The sequence below is a fragment of the Anomalospiza imberbis genome, chromosome 4 (assembly GCF_031753505.1).
Source record: "Anomalospiza imberbis isolate Cuckoo-Finch-1a 21T00152 chromosome 4, ASM3175350v1, whole genome shotgun sequence".
Lineage (NCBI taxonomy): Eukaryota > Metazoa > Chordata > Aves > Passeriformes > Viduidae > Anomalospiza > Anomalospiza imberbis.
The window spans coordinates 65,629,931-65,653,675 of NC_089684.1; the positions used below are offsets into that span (position 1 = coordinate 65,629,931).

At 36.0% G+C, this 23,745-nt stretch overlaps 1 protein-coding gene across 4 annotated transcripts in view; it reads left to right on the forward strand.

Moving 5' to 3' along the window:
- UBE2K (ubiquitin conjugating enzyme E2 K) overlaps positions 1-23,745 on the forward strand; it is a 38,470-nt gene that overhangs the window by 4,379 nt on the left and 10,346 nt on the right. Inside the window, exons 1-5 of one of the 4 annotated variants that reach the window (XM_068188909.1) lie at positions 2,919-3,019; positions 8,942-9,147; positions 13,160-13,253; positions 18,405-18,463; positions 20,974-21,056. In XM_068188909.1, coding sequence (XP_068045010.1) covers positions 9,145-9,147; positions 13,160-13,253; positions 18,405-18,463; positions 20,974-21,056 — 239 coding nt within the window. In that variant the 5' untranslated portion in view covers positions 2,919-3,019; positions 8,942-9,144. Of the gene's footprint in view, positions 1-2,918; positions 3,020-8,941; positions 9,148-12,402; positions 12,454-13,159; positions 13,254-15,891; positions 15,966-18,404; positions 18,464-20,973; positions 21,057-23,745 lie in introns of those variants that run through there. The other 3 variants (XM_068188908.1, XM_068188907.1, XM_068188910.1) reach the window with 3 other exon arrangements.

A 23,745-nucleotide genomic window follows, 5' to 3' on the forward strand; every position in this document is an offset into this window, starting at 1 on the left:
TATTAGTAAGATTCTTGTTTTTCTTCCTATTTATCGTGTAGAAGCAATGCAGATATTTATAAGAATGAAATTTCTTCTATTATGGTTCCTGAGTAGTCAACATATATTTTTTAAACAGTATCCATTTTATGGTGATACATGTGCTTAATCTTTGAATTGTAAGAACAGTCACACTGAAGTCAGTAGAAGTTTAGTGAGTGGAGTGGGATTGTTGTCATTGTTTAATTCCAGGGGGCAGCTAAGTACTGTGCACCTGCTCAATCAGATACCCCACTCCCCACAATGGGCTAGGTAGAATTGGAAAAAAGATAAAACCCATGAGTTAAGATAAGAGCAGTTTAATAATTTAAATAAAGTAAAATATAGTAAAAATAATGAATAGGGAGATTACAAAAAGAGAGAGAGGAATAAAACTGGAGGAAGACTAGGGATGCCCAGTGCAATTGCTCACCACCTGTTCATCTGTTCCGAGCCCATCCCAGCAGCAATCAGCAGCTCCCAGCCAGTCCCCCCAGTTTCTATACTGAGTGTGACATTCTATGGGTTGGAACACCCCTTTGGCCAGTTTAGATCAGCTTTCCTGGCCATGCGCCCTCCTGGCTTCCTGTGCCTATACTTGCTGTCAGAGCATGGGAAACTATAAAGTCCTTGACTTAGAGTAAGCTGTACCCAGCAACATCAGTGTGTTATGAACATTATTCTCAGACTAAATCCAAAACCCAGCCCTGTATCAACTACTAGGAAAAAAATTAAATCTGTCCCAGCCAAAACCAGGACAACTGTGTGAAAAAAGCTTGAGTGTCCTTAGTAGATTAAAAGGCATAAAGGTAAAAAAAGGTGCACAATAAGAACGTTTAAAGTGTCATTATTATATTGGTACCAGCCTCTCAGAAGGCCTGCATATGATTTAAAAAGTGTGTGAGGAGGGTTTTAGCACACTGAAGCTGGGGGCAGCTATGCAAAAAGGAATTTTAGTAGGCTGGAGAAATGAATGTCCTGGCAGGAACCTTTTGAAGCTCAGCTAAGGTAGGTGCCAAGTTCTACACCTGGGAGGAAGTAACTCCATGCGTCCATATGTACAGTTGGGAGACTGACTGGAAACAAAGCAGTCTAGCAGGAAAAGAACTTCATGACCTAGTGAAAAGCTAGTTGAATATGATGGTGGCAAGGAAGTCCAACCATATACTGGATTGCATTAGCAAGAATATAGTCAATGGGCTGTGAGAAGTGATTCTTCACCTCTGTTCTGTGCTTGAGAGAACATGTATGGTGTTCTGTGTTTAGATACATACACAAATAGCTGAGCAGAAAATTGTCAAGGTGGTTAAGGGACTGGAGCACAAGATGTGTGAGAAGACGATGAAAGAGTTGATGTTGTTGAGAGAACTGTTGAGAGGGACATCTTCCTGTTATCTGTAAATACGTAATGAGAGACTCCTGAGAAGAGCCAGACTTGTCTCAGAAGTGCATGAGAGTATGCTAAGAGGTGGCAGACACAAGCTGGAACATGGGAAATTCTGACCAGACACTGGGGAAAAAAACTACAATGGTAGTAGTCAAACATTTAAGCAACGTGATCAGCAAGCTTGCAGAATCTCTGTGCTTGGAGTTCAAAACTCAGCAAATTCCTAAACAACCTGCTCATATTGAACCTGCTTTGAGCAGGAGGAAGAGACTAGAAGCCACCAGTTGTCTCTACCTGCATGATTACAGAATCTTTAGTATAAGTTTGGTTTTTAGTTACTGTTTCTGTTTGTCAGAGAAAACATAAAAGGATTCCAACTCAGTTGCCACATCTGGTAAAACCTTTCCCTGTAAACAAATAGAAAAAATTTAAAGTAGACCATTTCTTTTTAGTTTAAAAGTTTTCACTGTTGTATGACAATAATGAATCCTCTTCAAATTGGAGGCTGGTTTTTCTGGTAGATGCAATGCTGTCAGGGTTTTGATATTGAACAAGTTTTGGTTTGGAACCCTGAAAGTAGAACAAATACAAGATTTGTACTAGTTTAAGCTTCATTTCTCTGAAATGTGAAGATTATCTTAACTTTAAAATAGTTATTTGTCAGATCTTTGATACATTGCCAAAAATAATTTTGTCTGCTGTGTTTTTAGCCGTGCCTACAGTTTTAGGCGAGACAAGGTTCAAACCTGTTTCCTATAACTGCATAAAAAGAATAGTGAAATGCCATTACTGTGCATCTTTGGTTTTCTTAATCCTATCTGTGGTGTGTTGGTTATATCCTCTAGTTTGTACTGGGAAATAATGGAGAATGGTTCTGTACGTCTTTGCCATCAAACAAGTTTGTCCATAAGTGGTGAGAAAACTACATGTTATTCTCACATCTGGGATGATCTTTCAGAATTATTAGGTTATTTATAGTTAACACCCCTTTACCTGAACCGTATAGCTGTTTCTCAAGTTTGGTGAATATAATATCAATGCACTTTTAGGGTCAGTATTGTGTAGAGACTAATCAGTACTAGTATTAGGAATACTACTTAAGTATGTGATTTAAAATATACAATGTCAGTGATCATTTGACCAGACCTATGAGTTTGCCAAGTACTGGTAATGGGAATATTTGTGCAGAGAAAGCTAGATCTATTGCTTTTTCCTGTGTCAGTTGGTGACTTTTTTTATGTTATTGTGTATCCAGTTGGGTCCAGATTTCTAGTGAGTGGTCTGCATATCAGTTGGCAGAATCCTAAAGATTTTGGAAGTGGAAACCAGAAAAACTTAAGTCTGCATTGGAGTCAGACTCATTTGCTTGTTTTTGATAATGTCATAAAAACCTGAGGAAGGAGAACAGTCTCTGGTTACAGGAGTGGATTAGTCAGTTTAGGATGAGGGGATAGATTGTAACTGGTGATGGTACCCTCTGTTAAAAACCCTCTGTGGACCTAAAGCAGTGCTAAAAATTAGCCAATCCTTTACCAATGCCAGTCTTGCATTAATTTTTCTGTGCTTGTTTCCAGGAGTTTGGCTTTAATAGAAAGGAAGTGTACAAGTCCTAAGGTTAGTTACTTTATGTAGTATGAGATTTAAATAAAGTTAACATTTTATCATAGTAAATTTCTGTAAGTATAAACTCCAAGAAAGTGCTGGTTAACAGTCCAGTGGTCTTTATTTTGCATTAAGCTAGTGCAAGTACTTAGAGTAGTTCTTAAATTATTTACTTGTTAAATGGTTTTTAGATTCCTAGATTCCATAATCCTAATAAGGACTGTTGTCATTATTATACTTCATGACTTTTACAGTAATAATTGTTGCTGGTATTAAATTGAGAAAATGCTTTAGGTTAAAGTTAATGATTAAGATGCAGGCTATCTTTTTGTCTTTGACAGGCTAAGTAAAATTGCTGCAATTTAGATATAGAAAAGGAATCAATTCAGCTATTTTATGGCAAAGAATAGGAATTTTGGCAAATAATATTCTATATGACACTCTAGGGACGTTTCACAGAATTACTGAATATTCTGAGTTGGATGTAGTCCACTTCTGCAGTCTTGACTTATCCAGCATTTTCCTTTGAGATTATCCCAGTGTTAATATTTCTTATATTTGAGTTGGGGCACTTGAATATGTTTGCCCCGAGTATTTAACAAAATAGTATCTGCATAAATAAAGTATCTCTGTGAGTAGCAAAAATAACTTTCTTTGAGTACCAGATCTGTTTAATCTAGTATATTGCAACAGAATTCTGCTAAAGTAATGGATTGCTCCTGTCTATCCTTCAAAGTGTCTGCACAGGGGGGAGATGCTGTGAATGTCAACAGCTACAGGAAGAAGCTTCATTCAGTGTTATGCTTTATTGGACACTGTAAAAGTCACTCCTGCAGTATAACTCCAGTTTGGCTATGCCAACATCTAAGAGAGCTAGGCTCATCCTGAGTGTCATTCTTCTGTTGGATGGCTAATAGGGGCTGTCCTGTCTACCTTGTCACAAAACACATAGGAAATTAGTTGAACTTCATTATTTCATAATTTTTATTCATTAGTAGCCAGTATGATCAACAGTTCAGATTGGGAAAGACTAATGAAAGACTGTAAGTCTAGTTACTTTTAAAAAGGCAAGTTTAAGGTTACATGCCTTCAGATTCTAAATACATCTATAGACTGTTTCAGGAAGGGAGGAAGAAACTCAAACCCACAAGTACATTAGTCCATATTTTACTTAAACAGGTATTTTAGCTCAAGCTGAAAATATTTTACTTTTTATTTTTAGCTGAAAATGAACAGTGAGAAAGTATTTTTGAATTTTTGCTATGTTAGGGTGTGTGTGTTAAAGTACAGGAGGCTGTGATGGAATAAAGTAGCATACATGAATGGAAATCATATGTTGTGTTTTCTTCGGAGGCTCTTAGAGCTTTCATGGTGTTTAGGTAAGCCCTTCCACTTTGGAATAAGGATGTCCATGTGGGAAGCTAGTACAGACAAACTGTTCTTCAGCTATTTTCGCTAGACTTGAAGCTCTGAGACTGTGAGTGAATTAGCATAATCAATTTAAAATTAACTGAATCCTATGATTCCTTTATATGTAGAATTGCTAACCTAAGTAGGGTAGATACATGGAATTTACTGAAGAGCCTGCATCAAATGGTTTTGTATGTTCATAAAATGACTAATTCAAAGAATGGTTCAAAACGATTATTAAAGCATGCTTTATCTGCAGGGTATTTCAGTTCTACATCAAAAACAGAACCATGCATAAAAAGATAGGGAAAATGCATTTTTTCTTTCCCGTCTTACTTTTCTGAAGGGAGCAGGAGTCCTTTGCACTATGCCCACACTGATGTCGATTATCTTAGTAGGCTTAGATCACATTTGGGTAACTCTTGCACACAATTTATGCTCTGAGGTACTGTAAGTATCTTGCATAGCTCGACATAGCATGTGCAGGGACCCTTAGGGGAGTACAGGAGAGTACGTATGCAGTTGTGTACACACGGTTCATGGCACAGCTTTACCAGTTTAACCGCACTATCCCTTAGTGAGACAAGCAATGGCTGTGTAACTGTGCTTAGGGCTTATGCCAGAAGAGCTGTGTCAGTTACACCTCTGGTCTCCCTGACTGATGCAGTGCTTTGGTCAGAAATAGTTTAGACACTAGAGATGAAGTTTCAGAATTCTTTTAACTAGTCCTGAGGCAGTTCCAGGAAGCAGTGTCACATTCCTCTTCCAGATTCATCTCTTCTTCCTGCCTTTGTGCTCCTTCTCTTACTTGTGGTGTTCAGTGACAAATCAAATCAGGGGTTGTGTTAAAATGAAATAACTGTCTTGCTAATATGTGTTTATTTCAGATGTTTACTATGCAGTTGTGTGAATGCTTACACAAAATCTTACCCCCTTCTTGACATTAATTCTGCGAATAGAAGGGAAGTAGGACCTTGGCCACTGTTAGATTGGCTTAAGATGCTGTGAAAGTACAGTCTCTTAAGTGTTTTGGTAGAGAGGTGTTTTAACAGCTGAACAGTAATAGGAATGGGTATTTACCTACCTTAAATTTAAAAAAAAATAAAACTTTAAAACTTTAAATTTAAAAATTTAAAACTTTGTGGTGCTCCAGCTCTAACTCTTGAAGAATGAAGATGGCTTTAATATTTGAGATGTTTTGTGTTCTGACAGGAAAAAAATACAGCTCAGTATTGTTCTTGTATATTGTGATAAATATGAAAATTCTAGACTGTCTAATCACAAGTAATACAGAATTCACACAGTATTCATACTTGTAGCTCCTTAGATACATTAAAATACAAGTTCCTTATTAGTAACATAGTATTTTGATCAGTATATGAAACAAATAGTATACAAAAACAATGTCACCTAGTTTTACTAGAACAGATGTAACCCTAGAAAATATATGTTAATATGGGGAAAATTAAATAGAATGTGAAATTTGGTAGAACTTCCATGACTGAAATTATTTATAGGTTTAAAGAACATGGGAGCATTTTAAGGAAATGCATTTCTTGGCATTAACCCTTTCTTGTCTGGAAAACTGCTCTTTAATATGCCGTTGACAGTAGTGTTTCTTCTCTTTGCCCTGCCCCAGCCACTGGATTGTTTCACTCTGGCGTTGCTCTGTGCTTTGAAGGTTAGCAGGCGCTTGCTCTAGAATGCAGATGTGATCTGCTGATCTGTGTGTGTGCTTCATAGCACTGTGGTAATTATGTGGCACTTCTGCTTCTCTTAATAATAACAGGCTCAGGATATGCACTTGATTTTGGCTTTTAAGCTGGAGTGAGTCTGAAGGAGTATTTTGGAAGTATTGAACTATTCCCTCTTGCTTTGAACTATTCCCTCTTTGAGGGGGTGGCAGTGGGATTATAAAACTTGGTGTTTTTTTTCTTTTTGGTAAGTTGAATTTGCCGTTTTGCTACATGGCAGTGCACTGCAATTTGCTTCCTAGTTGAGTGACACCTCCTCCCTTTTTGATGCTTTCCTATTTCTTGTGAAAGAGGGAACTGAGTGGATGCAGTATACTTACTCTGGCCTACTCTGGGGTAGCAAGGGGGTTAAGAAGGGAGTGTTAGTTTGAAAAAAAGGGAGATGAGAGTCTGGTATTGACTTCTTAGCAGCTGAAGAGACAAGCTTTTATTAAGAATCTTCCTTCCTGGCATGTCAGTGAAGGAGGGAGACCTGAACCATTTGGACTAAGTTCAGAATGGTACCTTAGCAAAAGAGCATAAGAAAATAACAAGATAAATATTGCAAAACAAAATTCCTTTGAATGTTTATCCACAGATTTGCAAAGAGTTGGTAAATAGGATAAGAATGATGAACTTGGTTTTGTTTTAATTTATTTAAATAATTGTTTTAGGGAGTAAATTACTGCTGAAATATTGGAGCCTTTTGCTCAAAACAAGTTGACTCAGAGTACTTATGGCCTTGTGTAAAAATCGTGTTATGGATTTCACTGGGATAGTCAGGTGATCTTTTTCTGTAAATCTGGTGAGATATATTCATGCCAGATTTTGATATAGAATAAGACTGTTGGGTTGGAATATAAAATGGGTGTGAGGGTAAAAAGAGTTTATAAAGCAGTAGTAACTTTATAGTATAACAATTAAATTTTGCTAGCATGGCTTCAGACTAGGATGAAGGATTTCTCACTTAATTTGGCTTATTAAATATTGAACTTTGTAATGTCAGTATAAAATGTTTGGATGTTCAAAAGTACCTTCTTCACATTTGTAAGTCGTGGTTGTAAAAAAGAAGTGACTACATTTTTATTATATTTTAGGCAGGTTCAAAAGTGGTTATTGCCAGTTTACCTCATGGATGAATCAATAATATTAAAATCCTGTCGGAAAGATGAAGTAATTTTATTTTGTTTCTGTGATTGGGGAAACAATTTTGAAATCAAAAAAACCTCCTTCACAAACTTTGTCCTTAGTTGAGAAGATTCCAGAGAAATTTTTCAAGTTTATTCCTTAATCTCTGCTGAAATTTTTGCTTGTACATTCTTTAAGATTTTTGCCACTTAAAACTCTTTCTTAATGTGTAAGGGGCTAGTCTTAAAGCCCTGAATGATTACAGAGTTCTAATACGTAGCAGATTTTAGTGCAATGTTTATATGCATAATTTATCACCTATATGTGGCTTTTCAGGTTAGTTTTTTCTGGTTTAGTTTTGTTTATATATATACACACATTTGTTTCTAGAGTTTTCTGAGTTATCTTCTGTAAAGCAAAGTAAATTAACAAAAAATAATAGTACTTGATCCAATATAGAGTATGTTCCCCTTCAATATAGAGTATGTTTCCCTTGAGAGTGAAGAAAATAATTTTATAAGACCAGTAAAATCACAGACGGTAGGTAATTAATTCCTGCATGGAATAGCAGGGTTTTGTAATTTTGTTTGGTTTGGTTTGGTTTGTTCTTTTTGTTGTTGGAGGTTTTTTTTTCCCCCATACAGTGTAATTCAGAAGTAGCCACTAGGTTTTAAATTCCAGATCTAATTCAGTTTAAGGTGATTTTGTGTGTGTTGTTTTTTGTTTCTGTAAATCCTATTTACCACCTTGGCCCTTATACCCAAAGATACTTGATAGGACTTTACACATGGTGTCTGACTATGTGAGGAGAGACACAGACCTAGAACATGCAAATAGCAGTGTGACACTACTTCATTATTTTTAAAATAACATGCTGAAGTTATTAATATTGCTAATACACATTATTTTCTTTTTTCGTTTTGACACCAGTAGTTGAAAACATAGTATATTTGCTAATGGATGCATTTATGTTTCTGTAGAGTAATTTATTATACAGGGATTGAAGATCTAATGTGAAGATATTGTCCTGGCGGGAGTAAGTAGAGCTGGTTGGTTCTAGGAAAACTTCACTCGGAACTCTTTTTGTGTGTCATCATCATCCAGTATTAAGTTTATGATGTTTGGAAGCCATGACTGACATGGAAATGTGAGGGATTTATTTGGAGTTTGGGTTTGTTTGTGTTTTTTTGCTTCAACTCAAGAGAGTTCAACACATGTCAAGACTTCTGGCTATGTAATTAGAGAAAAATTAATTAGAAACATCTTATTCTCTCATTTTTAGTTCGACCTACCAGTATCTGTCCATACATCACCAGCTCTGATAATAGACATTTTTATGCTGACTGCTTGAGATTGATTCTCTGGTAGTCTTCTTATCAAAATAACTGAAGAATGTGGAGGCTTTTTAGAAGGCATAAAAAGTTCTGTTGTAATTATAATTCCTATTTCTAAAAAGCTATTTACTCTACTTCAGTCTTTATGAAGTAGACTTACCCTGGATCAAACTTTGAATATATAATTTTCTGCTTTTAGTAAATATAGTAAATTAGTATTTTGTTTGTGAAAAATAAAATTTAGAAGAACAATGCAGTTTTTCATAACTTATCTTAGTATGCTCTTTTTTGTTGATATGTAATGGTTTTGTCTGTTTTTTTATGTCAAGGAAAACACTGGATTTTTAAGAGTAGAGGTACTGGACTAGTGAAGAGGATAATAGGCCATGAAGAAATGAAAGAGGTTTCTAAAGGCAGGTTGAAGAAGAGAGAAGGAAATGGTATTGAAAGCTCAGGAAAAAGGTTGGATTTCCTGCAGAAAGCAGACAGGCCCTCAGATTGGGCAGGCCCTCTTTATTAAGGCCTGTAGACTATGGTGAGTAAGGAGAACAGAAGAGCTTATTATCTGCTGAGAGTAATATTATAGAGTCCAGAGCTGCTCTCTGAAATGATTTTAGTAGAAGTGAAGTTGTGTGTTTATGTGTTCACAGTGGCAGAACTTACTCTTCAGATTTTCTGGTGGAGTGGATTGTGTGTTCTTTGCAAGGAAGTTACTCAAATATAAAATTAGACAGTATAATTTTGGATTTTTTTTAAGAGGGAGCAGGTGAAGACAAATCAAATATTATCAATCAGTGGTTACTGTGATAAATGTGATTGAGTGTCCTGTCTTTGGAAGATGCACACAGAATGACACTTCATGAAGGATTGATTCATTTGGGTTTCTTTTTAGAGATAAAGCTTTTAGTAGTGAATAAAGGAGCATAATATGAATCTTTCCCTTGCCTGCATCATACTTTTAGTTTAATCTCTTGTGCTTGGGTTTAGTTTCCACAAGGCAGAATAAAATTGGTTAAGCACGATTATAGCATTGCAGAAAGAATCTTAGCAGTTGAGTTGGTCTAAAAGACAACAAATCTTAATTCATAGTGTGAATTAAAGGATGCATTTAAAAAGAAAAATGGCTATGCACAGTCCATCTAGACTATCAAGAAAAAAAGAGGGAATGGCATCATGCATTCCCTTGCACAATGCAAGGGGAAATTGTTGCATCAATTTTCCTTTCTCTCTGTCTTGTGTTCTGTTTGTCATTTGGATTTTTTTGATCAGTCTTGATCAAAATAATTTTTAGGTGTGATTATGGAAAGTTCTGCTAGTATTGGGCTTGTAGATTTCTAGAAAAGGATTTTGCTGATGGATTTCTGGGCATTGCATTGTTACAGAATTCAGCTCTGAAATTGTGGAAGTAAATGCTGCGAGTAATGGCATGGCTCATATTTCAGGAATTGCTAACTCAGTGATTTAGTCACTAAATTGTTACTGGATCAACAGGAGGTGATGCTGTTTTAGTCTTGGTGTGGAAGTGTATTAAGGTCTTTCTAGAACTGCTTCTGGAAAATCACCTTGGGATGTGAGATCACAAGTTGATTCATAAATTCTGCGCTAAGGTTACTGGTGTTAGAGAATTTTTGAAGACCACTGTTGTTGGTAGAGGTGGAGGCCAGGGATTTATTCTGTTAACTGCTGAAATTAAGTAATTTTATCCTACACAATCCTCATTAAAGAGAAATATTGTAGGAAAACACTCCAGATTTAATTTGATTAATAATCACTTTGGTGCTGTTTCTCCAGGGATGAGGGATAAAGCAATACTTGTCAAGGTGAAGCTGAGCTGAACCTTGAAAAGTGTCAGAATAACATGAAAAAACATCTTCAGCTATATGAAGAAAAAAATAATTTGATATATGGAGGACATGGTAGAATTTAAGCATAAATACAAAATAAATCCCTGCAATAAAACAGTGCAGTGTTGCCTGCTGTTTTTCCTTAAGGTGCTGTGCACAGCAAATAAGGGCGTGGAGACAGCTACAGCTGTAGTAATAGAAGCAGTCATCTCAAAGTGGGGAACCAGGATTACTGACTCTTGGAAGAAACTGATCTTAGTGACAGACTGTGTGTTTGATTGCTTTTAAACAAATTCATGGAGTTGGGAAGGATTTGTTGTGAAAAACAGCTAGTGTGGTACTAATTGAAACTGAATATGAAGGAGAATACCCAGGCTGCTACAAGAGTAAGAGGTCACTGAAGAAAACTAGAATGCTAAGTAGAAAATGAAGCAAGCTGCAGCATGGATTAACCATAGATTGTATCATTGAAATTCATCCTGTTTGCTATTAATACAGTCCTCTAAATGAAAAGTTATTTGCAAAGGACAAGAACTCCTGCTGTCAAGGTGGAGTTTGCCAGGTGATGTGCGCAGAGGGGGAGCAGGAGAAGCTCAGCTGAGGTTCAAGTGACTGCAGTACCTGCACAGATAGTTACAGTGACTCACCTGTATTGGTCATTTAAACCAGTGTGCTGCTTTGGGAATGAAGAGTCCATGCACAGGGGCAGTACACCTGACAAAGCGCTGTGCAGTCAGTGGAGAGGAAAAAAACTTCTGCAGGAATCTTTGTTGGGACTCTTGTCACTTGATCTGAGCCTCATGTCATACTGCCATGAAAAAGACAGATTTCGTCTTTCCTAGGTTATGCTGGTTGTGATGTATCTTCAGTGAGTGCAACAGAGTGCTCATGGCACAGATTCTGAGGCATCATCTTAGTTTGTTTATGCAGGGCTGGTTAGGTGATCATGGGACATAGTAGAGAACCTTTTTTAAAAAAATCAGTATGGTGAGATTAGAATTTCAGCTTGTTTAAAGCAAAATAAAGGCTGGAAAACCAGTGTAAATGTGATATATTTTGCAAGGGGAATAAATACTAGATATATGAAAAACTTGTTAGAGCTGGGAAACAATGCTGTCACAGGTGGGCATATATAGATTGTAACTTCTAATTGTACTTCAGAAAGCTTTTAAAAATCATGAGATGTTGGAACAAGCTGCCAGTTGAAGTGTGAGAGCAAAAAAATTCAAAGGGATGTTGGAAAGCTTGCAAGAAGATACATCTCATAAGATCAAGTTCTAATTCAGAGAGGGAATTTTTTACAGTGCCTGGCTGTTGTGGAGAGCTGCAGGTGCTGCCTCATTTGTGTGAAGGGATTTCAAGTTCTAAATACAAATGTATATAACTACAGATGTTAAAAGCTCCCAGTTCACTATTGGATTAATTTAGTGAATTAGGATTTTTTTACATCGTGAAACTTTTACCTAATCTTTGATTTTTCTTTATATCTATGAACATCTCTGGTCAGGAGAGCACTCTTTGTTTTGGTGGGACTGATTCAATAGAACACCTGCAGGAAAGAAACAGAAGTAATTTTCCAACTGTTGTCCAGTGAATTCTGTGTGCTTAATGGTTCATATCACTGGTAGATTCAAGAACCAGCTGATGGCACCCATCAGCTTTATATGACTTGACCCTTCTCTAGTAGCTGTCTGCAACCAGGATTACTCTGAGGGTGAAAAGAAGCACAGCTGCTTAGAACTAGTTGGAACAATTTTTAAAGATCTGAGAAGATGCTGACAGCTCTTGTAAAAAATAACAAAGGAATCAGGAAATCTGTATTGCAGTCAGTGAGCACAGTATGGAGAAGTAGTAGAATGGGAAAACATGTAACTTCTTACCTCTGAAAATTTGATAGCACATCTTTCTAAAAGGAGATTTTGCTTTGCAACCCCCCAATTTAGTTACTGGCTGGGAAATTTATGACTTTCACTAATACTCCTCTCTGGACCTGGAAAGCAATTTCAATGTAATGAGTAGTTCTAGCTGAACACTTCTGAGAATCTGTTTCTGGAAAACATATGTTTTCTCCAGTATCAAAGTATAGTATTTTTATTTTGTGGAGAAGTTCATATGGGGTGTGAAAATGTTGAGGAGGTGACAGTGAAATTCAAGTGCATAAAGTAAATTATATCTTATGCCTAAATATTAAAGATATACATGATCTTAAGACTACAATATTCTTTTTAGGTCATTGTAATGTTAAAAATACTACTCCACTTGGGGAAGTCTTTCTGTGTTCCATTGCAAGTGACAAATGTGTCTGTTTTTAAATAAATTTGTCTAAATATGAAAAGAACTGATGTGTAATTTGGTCAATTTAATTTTATAGTTTAGATATGTAGAATTAATAGCTGATTTGAAAGATCATGGTCATTTTAAAATATAGTCAACTTAGAAGTACAATTTGAGATGTTGCTGGATTGCTTTGCATATTCTAGTGATAGTATAAATAGTATTGAAGTTTCTAATGCTTCACAAGCAGTCTATTTTTAATGAAGTAAAATTGCAACTGGAAGATAACTATTAACTTTAGATTACTATATTTTTAAATGTTTACTTAATTTAAATTACTGTTCTAAAAATTTAAAACAGCATATTTTGGGGGAAATTTGTATGTGAAATGCTTACTTATGATTCTTTGTTTCTCTGTTTATTTTTAAGACGAGCAAAAATCAAATTAAAGTAGATCTTGTAGATGAAAATTTTACAGAATTAAGAGGAGAGATAGCAGGACCTCCGGACACACCATATGAAGGCAAGTAAAGTTTTTGTGTATGCAATCATTATACATTTCAAGTCATGTGTCTTGAGATGCTTTGCTTGTAAAAATAATTACAGCATAAAATGTAGAGGTACATGTTGTAAAATAGTCTGATTTTTTTTTTAATACAGATTTTAAATATGGCTTAAACTATTTCAGTTCAGCTTCTGTGTTGCCTGAAGAGAGATCTGTTTGGCAGTAGAATAGACTACCCCACATCAAGGTTAATTTATAAATATAAGCTGTGTGGTTTAATTGGTATAATTGTGACTTCTAGTTGTTTGTTTACTGTCTTGACAGTTTGAGCTCCTTAACCATGAAGCATTAAGAAACTGAGCTTCAGACTGTACATCTATTTCTGTGATCTAGAGTGGTGATCATTCATAAACCTTGCATTTCTCCTATCTCAAGAAGAAATGCTGTTGCAAGTTAAATTTGGGATTAATTTTGGGCATCCATGTGTCCCAATACTTAATTTATACTGATGTGGGGGACTCTGTAGTGCAGCTTTATAACTTTAGCTCCCTTCAAAAATTATACCTTACTGACTTTCTAGTTTATTAAAGCTGGTATCACTAATTATGCATCTCTTACAGTCTGGTAAAAGCAAGGTAACTTCCATAAAGAAGCTTTAACAAAGGGTAATGTCACATGCTTCTTCAGAGATACAAAATTACTCAATTGTGCTGGTACTTGTAAACTTTGTGTATAATATATATGGAACTGGCAGACATACCTTCTATTTAAAGTTCTTTCATGATAAATAAGGATTTTTAGTTTTAAAAAAAAATGGATAGCTTTGAAACATAGTTTTACTTGACTTTCCCATGCCAGGTATCTACTTTGATTTGAATTTGTACTTTCAATAAAAAAGTATCATGGAGTGTCTCAGGCAAATAATTTTTTTTTTTTTTTTTAATATGGAACAATTTTGCATGCTCTTCAGCTGCTCTAGTTGCTCTATGCCTTTGAGTTAACACTGAGGCTTTAGTATTCCTTTGAGACTGGACACAGACCATTTGTCATTATTTTGAAAAAAATAAATTCTCATCAGGTGGGGAAAATACCTGAAAATTGTTTTGTAGCTATAGAAGTGTATGCACTTGAAAGCATTAGTGACTGCTAATGAAAATCTGGTTGTCACATCTTCCCTAATGGAGGACATCCCTTGTGATTTGCTTTTCTGGACTAGAAGCTGGTGCAGTAGCATTGGACTTGAAAGCAGGGGAGAGTCTCCCCTCTAGCTTTGGCACCCAGGTCAGGAAAAGAATGAGGAAATAGCCTAACAGTGGTTGACATGGAAGAACATTGGACAGGGGTAGATGTCAGAAGCTGACAAGAAGGGAAGTTAGTCTGGAAGAGAGAAAATAGAAAAGTGGAAGCAGCTGTAATGGTAGGGGTGCCCTGCAGAACTTTATTTCCAGAGTTCCGTTACAGTCTAGTAAATAATGGTGGTTTTCCCATCTCCCTCCCTTGTCCCATGTGTCTCCATCTCATCAGCTGCAGATGTATAGTTGTCAGATGGTAATGTCTGGAAACAATTTATTCTGGTTGTAATATGGGCCTTCAATTTAAAAGGAGTACTATGCTGTTCACCTAAAATACAGACTCGTGCAGATCTACTGGGTAGTGAATCATTCTATTTAGCATTTAGAATAATTGTTGTTTTGCAATAGTATAGTTCATCTTGTAAATCCAAGACTTAGTATTGTAATAACTGAACATCTGTATATAAGCAGTTGAATACTAGGAAACATCTGAATGGTGGTAGAAGGGTGTTGGTTTTGGTGTTTATTTTCCATTCAGAGAGAATTAAACCTCATTGCGTGAGTTGGTTTGTCAGAGCTTGCCATTTTTTCCCCCACTCCAGATCAGTATTACCTTGGCTTATAAAATGTGCCTTTTCTGGAGAATGCATTGAGAGTTATTTGAAATTAAAGAGGTATTCATGTGTCACAAAAGTTAAAAACTGTATATCAGGTCATAAAGAGGGTAAAAAAAAGATTGAAATGTCTCTCTGCAGAACTGGGTTCTATGTGATGCTGAATGATTCAGGTAGACAAGAATTTCAAAAGCTGGGTACTGTCTCCTCACATATTCAGCATATCCTGCTAGTGAAAACCAGCAATATGTTTAGTGCAGAATTTGTTGCTGTGAAATGCATGCATACTTACATACCTTTGAGTACATTTAATTATGAGGATAAAGTAAATACCCCTTTTTTTTTGGATGGGGGGTTGAACTTATTTTTTATTCTGATTATGGCAGAGATCTCATGGAAGAGTAATGTGATTGTATGCTTACTTTAATCTAGAAGTCATATGCTTCAAGGAGCAAAATGAGAGTTACTGCTAGCCCAATTTCTGGTGTTTCCTGACATTAGAATAATTTGCTTTGGAATGTTAATATTTCTGTAATATAGTTATATGCATTTATTCCCTTTCTTAATTCTGAAGGGTGTGTCATCTTCATTTTATGATTATAGCAGTAATGCATGCTGCATAATTACTGATGTTTTGTGATCTATAATCTGAACAGTGACACAGCAAGAAGTGGTTTATGAAGAAGTTTTATGCAGTAGTTCTGGTCAGACAATCCCTGTGATACAGGAGGGAATTCTAGAACCATTGTGAACTGAAAGAACAGTTTTTGACCATAGCTGGTGAGGTATCTGAAACCAAACTGCTGCTGCAAAATTTTTTATAGGTAATATTGGAACATTAGTTAAGAATGACTGAGAGGAAGAATGCCATCTCTTGACAAAATTTACAACTTTTGTTTTTCTGTTAGTAGTGTTAACTCATATTGATCAATTATCAGAGTATTGCAAGATACAACTTAATTGAAACGTGTTTACATCCCATGTTAAAATGTGTTTGGAGAGAGGACCTTTGAGAGACTTGATTAATGGCTGCTGGGTTTTACTTGAATCAAGAGCTTTTCAGTAGATAGATTGAGGTTTTGTGGGTTTGGATTTTTTGGGGGTTGCTTTTTTTTTTTTAAAGCCTGTGTAATATTGTTATTAATTTCAAGACAAGTTTGCATGTGAGCCACAGCAACTGCAAAATTTATAATAGGTTATTTCTTCAAGGGAAATAGCTAAGAATTGCTCTAACTCTTGTGAGACCTGTTCCAGTAGGATTACAGAAGGAGTATTATGCCATTACTGTTTAATTCAATTTCAAGCATTAAATAGCCACAAAAAAATCCATACATATGCATACTCTTAAAAAAGGTGCAGAAATATTGGCATGCAGAAGTTAATATATCCATCATTTGTATTTTAAATTTAGCATTAAAAAAATCACAGATTTGTTTAGGTTATGTCTTTAAGGCTCTATTTTTAACTGCAAAGTTTAGTGTAAAACAATACTATATAAATAATACTACCAGCTCAGCAGTCTCTGGTGAAAAATATTGGTGGCTGAATATCCTGTTAGACAGAAGATTGCAATAGTTTGTGGTAAGCAGGAGAAATGGTAATACCTAAGGATAGATTTCATATTACCTTACAAAATGATGTGGCAGCAAAATTGTAGAAGGACTAATGAGCATAGCTGGTTTTTTTCCTTAAAAACAGTTGCTGCTGAATTATACTTCAGTTTAAAGAAAAGGAAAACCAAACTTCCTTACGGTCTCTTATTGATGTATGTGTCTTCAAAACTGTTTCTCCTGTGCTGTCCTGTGAACCGACAAGCAATCTACTTAGAATTACTATTGTAATTTAGATTTATTGGTCTTTCTTATATAGTATTTTCTCTTAAAACTTCTCAAGTTACTTTAGACTTAAGTGAGAAAAAGAAGAGCTGTAGACAATAGTGTAAAACATCAAACTGATACTACCTAGTTTCAGGTGGAGTGTATTAGACTGAAATACATTTTAAAAGTGGAAGCTGTTAGGAGCTACTAATGTGTTTTTTTGGTACAGATTAAAAGATGCCATATACTGTAACTGCTCAGAGGAGTACATAGAGGCTTTTTTTCCCTAGGCATCTTGCTGCCAGTATTGTAACTACTTGAGAGTTGGTTTTGTGTAGCTTCATTTGCAGAGTAAATCACTCTGGAAATCTCAAGGAAAATAGATTGCAAATACTTCAGCTTTAATTCAAGAAATTGCATAAATTGTAACACGTTTTACTGACATAGGGAAAAGATTTCTGAAAGAAGAGCAGCAGGTTGAAGAAAAAAATTGCAAATGAGGATAAATGCTTTCAATTTTTATGGAAAACGCAGTGTCTAATTTGGTGTGTATGTTTTTCTATACCCTGTTCTCTTTGTCATTGAACGGCTGCCTGGCAAATGGCCTTACTGGGCGGGCAGAGATAGTTTGAGATTGCTCCAGAAGACATAAGTATTGGTAGTGAACTTGAATGCTAACAGAACTATAATGGAAATAGGATATGGAATGATACCGTGACAAAGAGATAAAACTGAGAAATGTTTAAAACTGGACAGTAGGAGGGGGTTGTGTCTTCAAGCTCCTATTATCCTTTATTGTATGCTCTGGCCCTTCATAGCATGTAACTGATACTGGTGTGTCAAAGTGTTTGCAGAATTGGAACAGAAGTAACTACTTCAGGTGGTAATGTAGAACATAATAAAAGTTGAACACCGGTACCTCCCTTATTATTTTTTTCCTAAAGTGTGGGAGCTTTTCTGAAAGAGTTCTTTGAATGTTTTTGAATTTCAAAAAGTTTAAAATGAAAACCAGGTAATTTCAGTTGTGTAATTTGAAGAAAATTTGTCATGAGAAAAGAGTCAAAGTAATGTAATATCCCTGTTCAGCCTGAATATTCCTGTGGCCTCTTTTTCCATCTATTTAGGATGAAATATTTGGTTCATATTTTGATATATTTTACTAAAATAAAGCATGGAAATGATAAGATAGGAAATGAAAATGTACACAATAAATATACCTAAGAAATATAGGTACTGCTTTGCACAAGCAAACACAGCTTTTCTAACTGACTTTATTGTATTTATTTATGAAATAGATGAAATCTAAATGAATCTCCTAACTAATTCGGCTGGGTAAATTTGAATTAACTTCTGCTCATTTAGAAGTGTAAGCTTTAGTGTCATGAAAGACTAAGTTTGAGTAATGTTCTTTTGGTATAATTTCCAACTTGTTTTTGTCTTTTCCAGGTGGAAGGTATCAGCTAGAGATAAAAATCCCAGAAACATATCCATTTAATCCTCCTAAGGTACTGCAAACACACATTTTTGGATAATACAATTTGGCTAACAGGTTGGGTTTGAGTGTTCTTATATACTTGTTTTGCTTGTTTGTTGGAGTTTTTGCTTGTTTTTGTTGTTGGTTTTGTTGGGTTTTTTTTAACTCACTTCTAGACAAGGATTGGAACTGTTAAATTTAGTTAGAAACAAAGCAGGATTCAAAACTGTGTCCAATCAGAGGTACACTCTGATTGTTCCTAAAATTACAAACTGGGAAATTTTGGGAAGGAGCTTGGGCCTTATTATTGACCCTAATGTAGTATTTTCCTGACAAGATAAAAACAGTTTTCAGGTAATTTTAAATGATGTGGAGAGTACAGCTGTCTTCCCTCCCCCTCAGCATTGTTGAAGAAATGCCGTAATAGGGAGTTATTGGTTCTTTTAATTTCTTGGGCTCCATAAGTTATACTTAAAAGGTTCTTGAATCTAACCCACCAAGTTTCTAGTAATAATTAAATAGTGACATGTACAGTTGTGTGTCTTGAAGAACCAACAGAGAAATATAATAGTCTTACTGCTTCTTTGTTGAAGGAATAGGTAACATGCATGTGGGTGAGAGATGAGAAATGGCTGTAGTAAAGTTACCCATATATTTTTCACAACTTATTCACCTTCTAACTTTACTGCATCTTTCTAGAAGTTCAGTTTTGTGATTCCACTCTGAATAATGTTCTCCCCAGCCTTGTGCAGCTCTACATTCCTGTGCCCTGATTTAGTCCACTCTTCAGTGGCTTGAATCAGTAGACACCTGAGTTGTCTGACTCCACTTCTTGATTGGTTTTCTGTTTATCTGAAAGATGTCTTTGAACCAAGAACATGCCCTAGATTCTTATTATTTTCACTCTGATATGTAATACTGGGAAGGATCTGGGGAAGAGGAAGGAAGAGAAAGGTTCCAGTAGCTCATAGGTTGTATGAATTACTTCCTTGGGGCTGGAGCAAAATATACAGAAAATCTTAAAGAAATGTCTGTTGGTCTTCAGTTCTTTAATCTGCACACGTTTTGGTGGGAGCTAAAATAAGGAGAGCTGAAACGGGTTGCAGATGCTGAAAGATCAGTCTGTAAACCATGATTTAGTTGCTGCTTTAGGGCTTGGTGGTCTCCATTTCTAGAGTTCATAGGCAGCTGTTAGAAACTCAGTGCTTTGTAGCATAGTACTGCTTATTCTGGAGTCTTGAATTGGAAGCCTTTTTGCTTGTGTCTGGCCCTGCCTTTCATCTGAAAGATTTCTTTAGCTTGTCCAGTATGTGCTTTGACAGCCATTGTTAGCAGTCATTTCCTGTGAGAAATTATCTAGTATTTACATTGCTTTTTACATTTTCTGAGTGATTTCTGGAGTTGAGGTAGTTAATAAGTGACATGTTAATAAGTTAATAAGCTGACATGATAGCTTATTTTTGTCCCGGAAAGCAGAACTGTTCTGGTCTTGCCTATTTAGACACCAGGATTGCTCTGATTTTATTATAGCCCTGTATGTACGGTTTTCTGCTGTAGAGCCTGACAGATAATCTCTTCACTGATTTGCTTGCAGGTCAGAGGCAAAGGTTGAAAGATCTGCTCTGCACATAAAATGTTTTTCAGCAGTTTGGGGTGAGGAGGAGATGAGAAAAAGATAGGTCAAAATCAATAGAAGGCAATCACAGTGCAGCCTGAAGAAAATGAAGGGGGAATTTCCAAAGGCATTTATGTCCTTTCTGAGGACAGCTTTAGTCTCCAAGACCTTTAAGAGAAAGTGCTGCTTTTATCTTTCTCGGTGTCTTAAAAAACCCCAGAAAACCCAAACCACCAAAACCTGATTTTAGTGATGCTTTGTAAACATAAATACACTTCAGTGTAAAAATATGGACATGATTAATGAATGAATGCTGGGACTGGATCTTTTCAACAGCAAAGAAAAATGTTAGTAATCTAATTAAATTTTGGGTTGGTGAACAACTTCCTGCATGTGAGGTGATGAGACAGGATGGTTGTAGATATAGTAGCATTCACCAAAGAAATTTTTCTAACACATCTATAGCCAACAGTTTAGCTCAACAGTGAGTGATATCCAGTTCCTATGTTAAGAGTTCAAGACTTTGTGAAATCTAGAAAGCCCACTTTTAGTAATGTTTGAAGTTTTAAGTCTGTATTTGACCATCTGCTTGTCAAAACACTTGTGTGCTGGAGGATATTTCTAACTAGCTTTGTGTGACGCAGGGATGTGAACACATGACATGTGAGAAAGCAGTTAGGGATGAGTTTGGGGAGCTGGAATGGGCAGTAGTCTGTTTTGAGTAAGGCGAGGCTCTAACAAACAGTCTTACAAAACTTGAAGCCTCCTGAAATAAGCAGTATCACGTCTTAGTTCCATTTGTAGTACTACATTTTCTAAATTAGTATTTCTTCATAATATTATTTAAAATGGTGGATTTAATTTGTTTACTTAATATACTGCATTTAATTACTGCTTTTGTTTTTAAAAATGGTCTTGTTTTTTAGGTGCGGTTTATCACCAAAATATGGCATCCTAATATTAGCTCTGTCACTGGGGCCATTTGTTTGGATATTCTGAAAGATCAATGGTAAGATTCCACGGGGGTTTAAATGTGCAAAATCAAGTATACTGGTGTCCTGGATAGGAGGCATCAGCTCACCTTGCTTTTCACCTTGTGCTTCTAATTTGAGATGTCCTTAAAAGCACACATTATGGTATAGTATTCTGAGGTGCAAATATGCAAATGAAATGATTGGGTGATAATTTTGGAAAGCACCAAGTATATATTATATAAACAGAGAGTTCTTCCAAAACTTTTTTCTCTAGAGTGAACATTTCATTGTTGACATTTTGGTTGGTTTTATATGAGTTAGTTTTTAATTCTAGTTCTTTTCTGTTAACAAATACTACCTATTGCCTTCTTTAATCAGTTAATGTTACTGCAGAAGTTTTAATAGCCAAAATCTGTGGAATAGAATTGTGTCCAAACTAACAGCTGCACTCATTGTTCATTTGTTTTTCAGAGTAATTGGTTTCATGTGGTTGAAAGGTTGTGTACAACAGTTGTATGATAGGCATGATACCTAATACAGATGGTTATTTTCCTCCATGTCTGCCCCAAAAGAATAGGACTGTAATTCCCCAGCAGATCATACCAGTGTCTAATCCATACAAGCTTCAAATGCTTGTAAAGTCAACAACTTTGTCAAGAGTGCTGTTGGCCAAGCAGTCATCAGTTGGGTTTGAAACAGAAACTTTAGAGGAGAATGCTGAAGTCTTGAGGTCTTGCAGGTGACACATCCAGGGCATTAATCTTTTACAGATGTACGAGATTATAGAAATCATCTGGCACGGTATACTGTAAATTACTGAAATGAAATTGTAATGGTCATAAGCTCTTGTTTTTCTAACTTTTGGAATGGCATATGTTTTCTTACCATCTCAGACACTTGATGTTCTTTCAGGCAATAGAATCTTTCAGTATACATGCTGTGGTACCTGGTAGAGTTTTTCTTATCAGTAAAGCCAGTGCACTTTTGTACCTGCATCTAATTGTCATACCACCCTACAATTTTACTAGAGATTAATGACTCTTTAACTGTCCAAGAACAGTCTCCTGAGCGATTGTACTCTGAAGCAGATTAATGAATGGGCATGAGGTTGTCTGTAAATATCAAAAGGCAACAAAGATGTAAAAAACCACAAACTTCAACTTAATTTATGTACTTTTGGGGTTGTTAGTCAAAACCTTTGACATTTGAGAAGGACAAACAGAAGAGTTGACCTGTGTTCTTGTAATCTTTGAGTTATGTCTAGCACAGATAATTTGATCGGTCTTATTTCTGTTATATCTGCTTGATGAAAAAACCCCAAACATTAATATCTTCTTTCTGCAAGGTGTATACAAAATAGGAATATTGGAACAAGAATTTGACTTCTGTATATTTATACCAGCTGACACAAGAAGCACCAGTATTATGCCAATTATATAGTTTTAAACTCTTTCTTTGAAACAGTGTCTTCATTTGGAAGCACTAAGGAGAGAATTGCACAGAACCTGGTGGTGATGGAGGGAGATTTCATGTATACTATTAATCCCTCTTCAAATTATTCTTAATAATTTTCTAGTGGTGCTATTTGTAAGTTTTGTTTCTTTTCAAATCATAGAATGGTATGTGAAAATCACTTGAGCATTGTTGAAGTGCTTGTCAAAGCCTCTAATCATTTGATAAGAACAACTTTATAGCTTATAGTCTTCACTGTTTACTGTTTGAAGCATTTCTGTATTGTGATAGATAAGACTGGATTTCTCCTGAGTAGCTTCCTAAAACTCACTAAGCAATATGAATGGTTAATATGTTTAAGTAAGTTGTTTATTGTTCTTCAATATATGCAGCTTTAGTTAATTAAGAAATGCCCAGAGCAAAGAATCATAGAACCATAGAATGGTTTGGGTTGGAAGAGACCATAAAGATCATCTAGTTCCAACCTCCCTGCCATGGAGAGGAACACATTCCACTAGACCAGGTTAAATCTGAAGTGGCAACGTTCCTAATATATGTGCACGCAGACAAAGATAAGTATGTACAAAGGCATACTTGAGAAAAATTACCCTCGGGTTCAGTGAAATACTTGCAGATGCCTTTGGATCTTCTCAGTGGGCAAAGGACTAAGCCTTGAGGAATAGTGAGGCAATTAGCCCAGGCTTCATTGGCTTTCCATGGCAATCCTCAGAGTCTCACAAACTTGAGAGTTCGCTGGCTCGGAGAGTCATCCCACTCTGGGAAATGCTGGTCACAGCATGCTGTAGTCCACGATAGCTTAAAGTGTTTCAGTACCATTTTTCATAGATAGGGTCACAAGATGATTGACTTAAATTATCAGTAAACTTTCATCCTGGCCACAAGGATGAGTTGTTATTTACTGGAATAGTCCCTGAAAAGTCCAGTAATAAAAATACTATTCCACTTGATCTCTTGTTCAGATGAAAGAAGGAACTCAAGGCTATTTGTTGGAAAACAAGAGCTTGCTAGACAACAGAAGTTCTGGGAGCAGACAGTGTTTTTGATAAGCTCAAGGAAACCTATCTGTCCAGGTGCCATTAATCCAGGCTGAGGCCTAACAAGCATTCCTGAGACTATAGCTGGCCTAAGGAGGGAGCCAGGGGGGAGGATGTACCACCCCGCACCACCAAAAATAAGTTTTCTAGGTTGAAAAGTGGTTTGAATAAAATGGCTTCTTTAGAAAGCAAATAAACAAAAAATAAGCAATCCCCC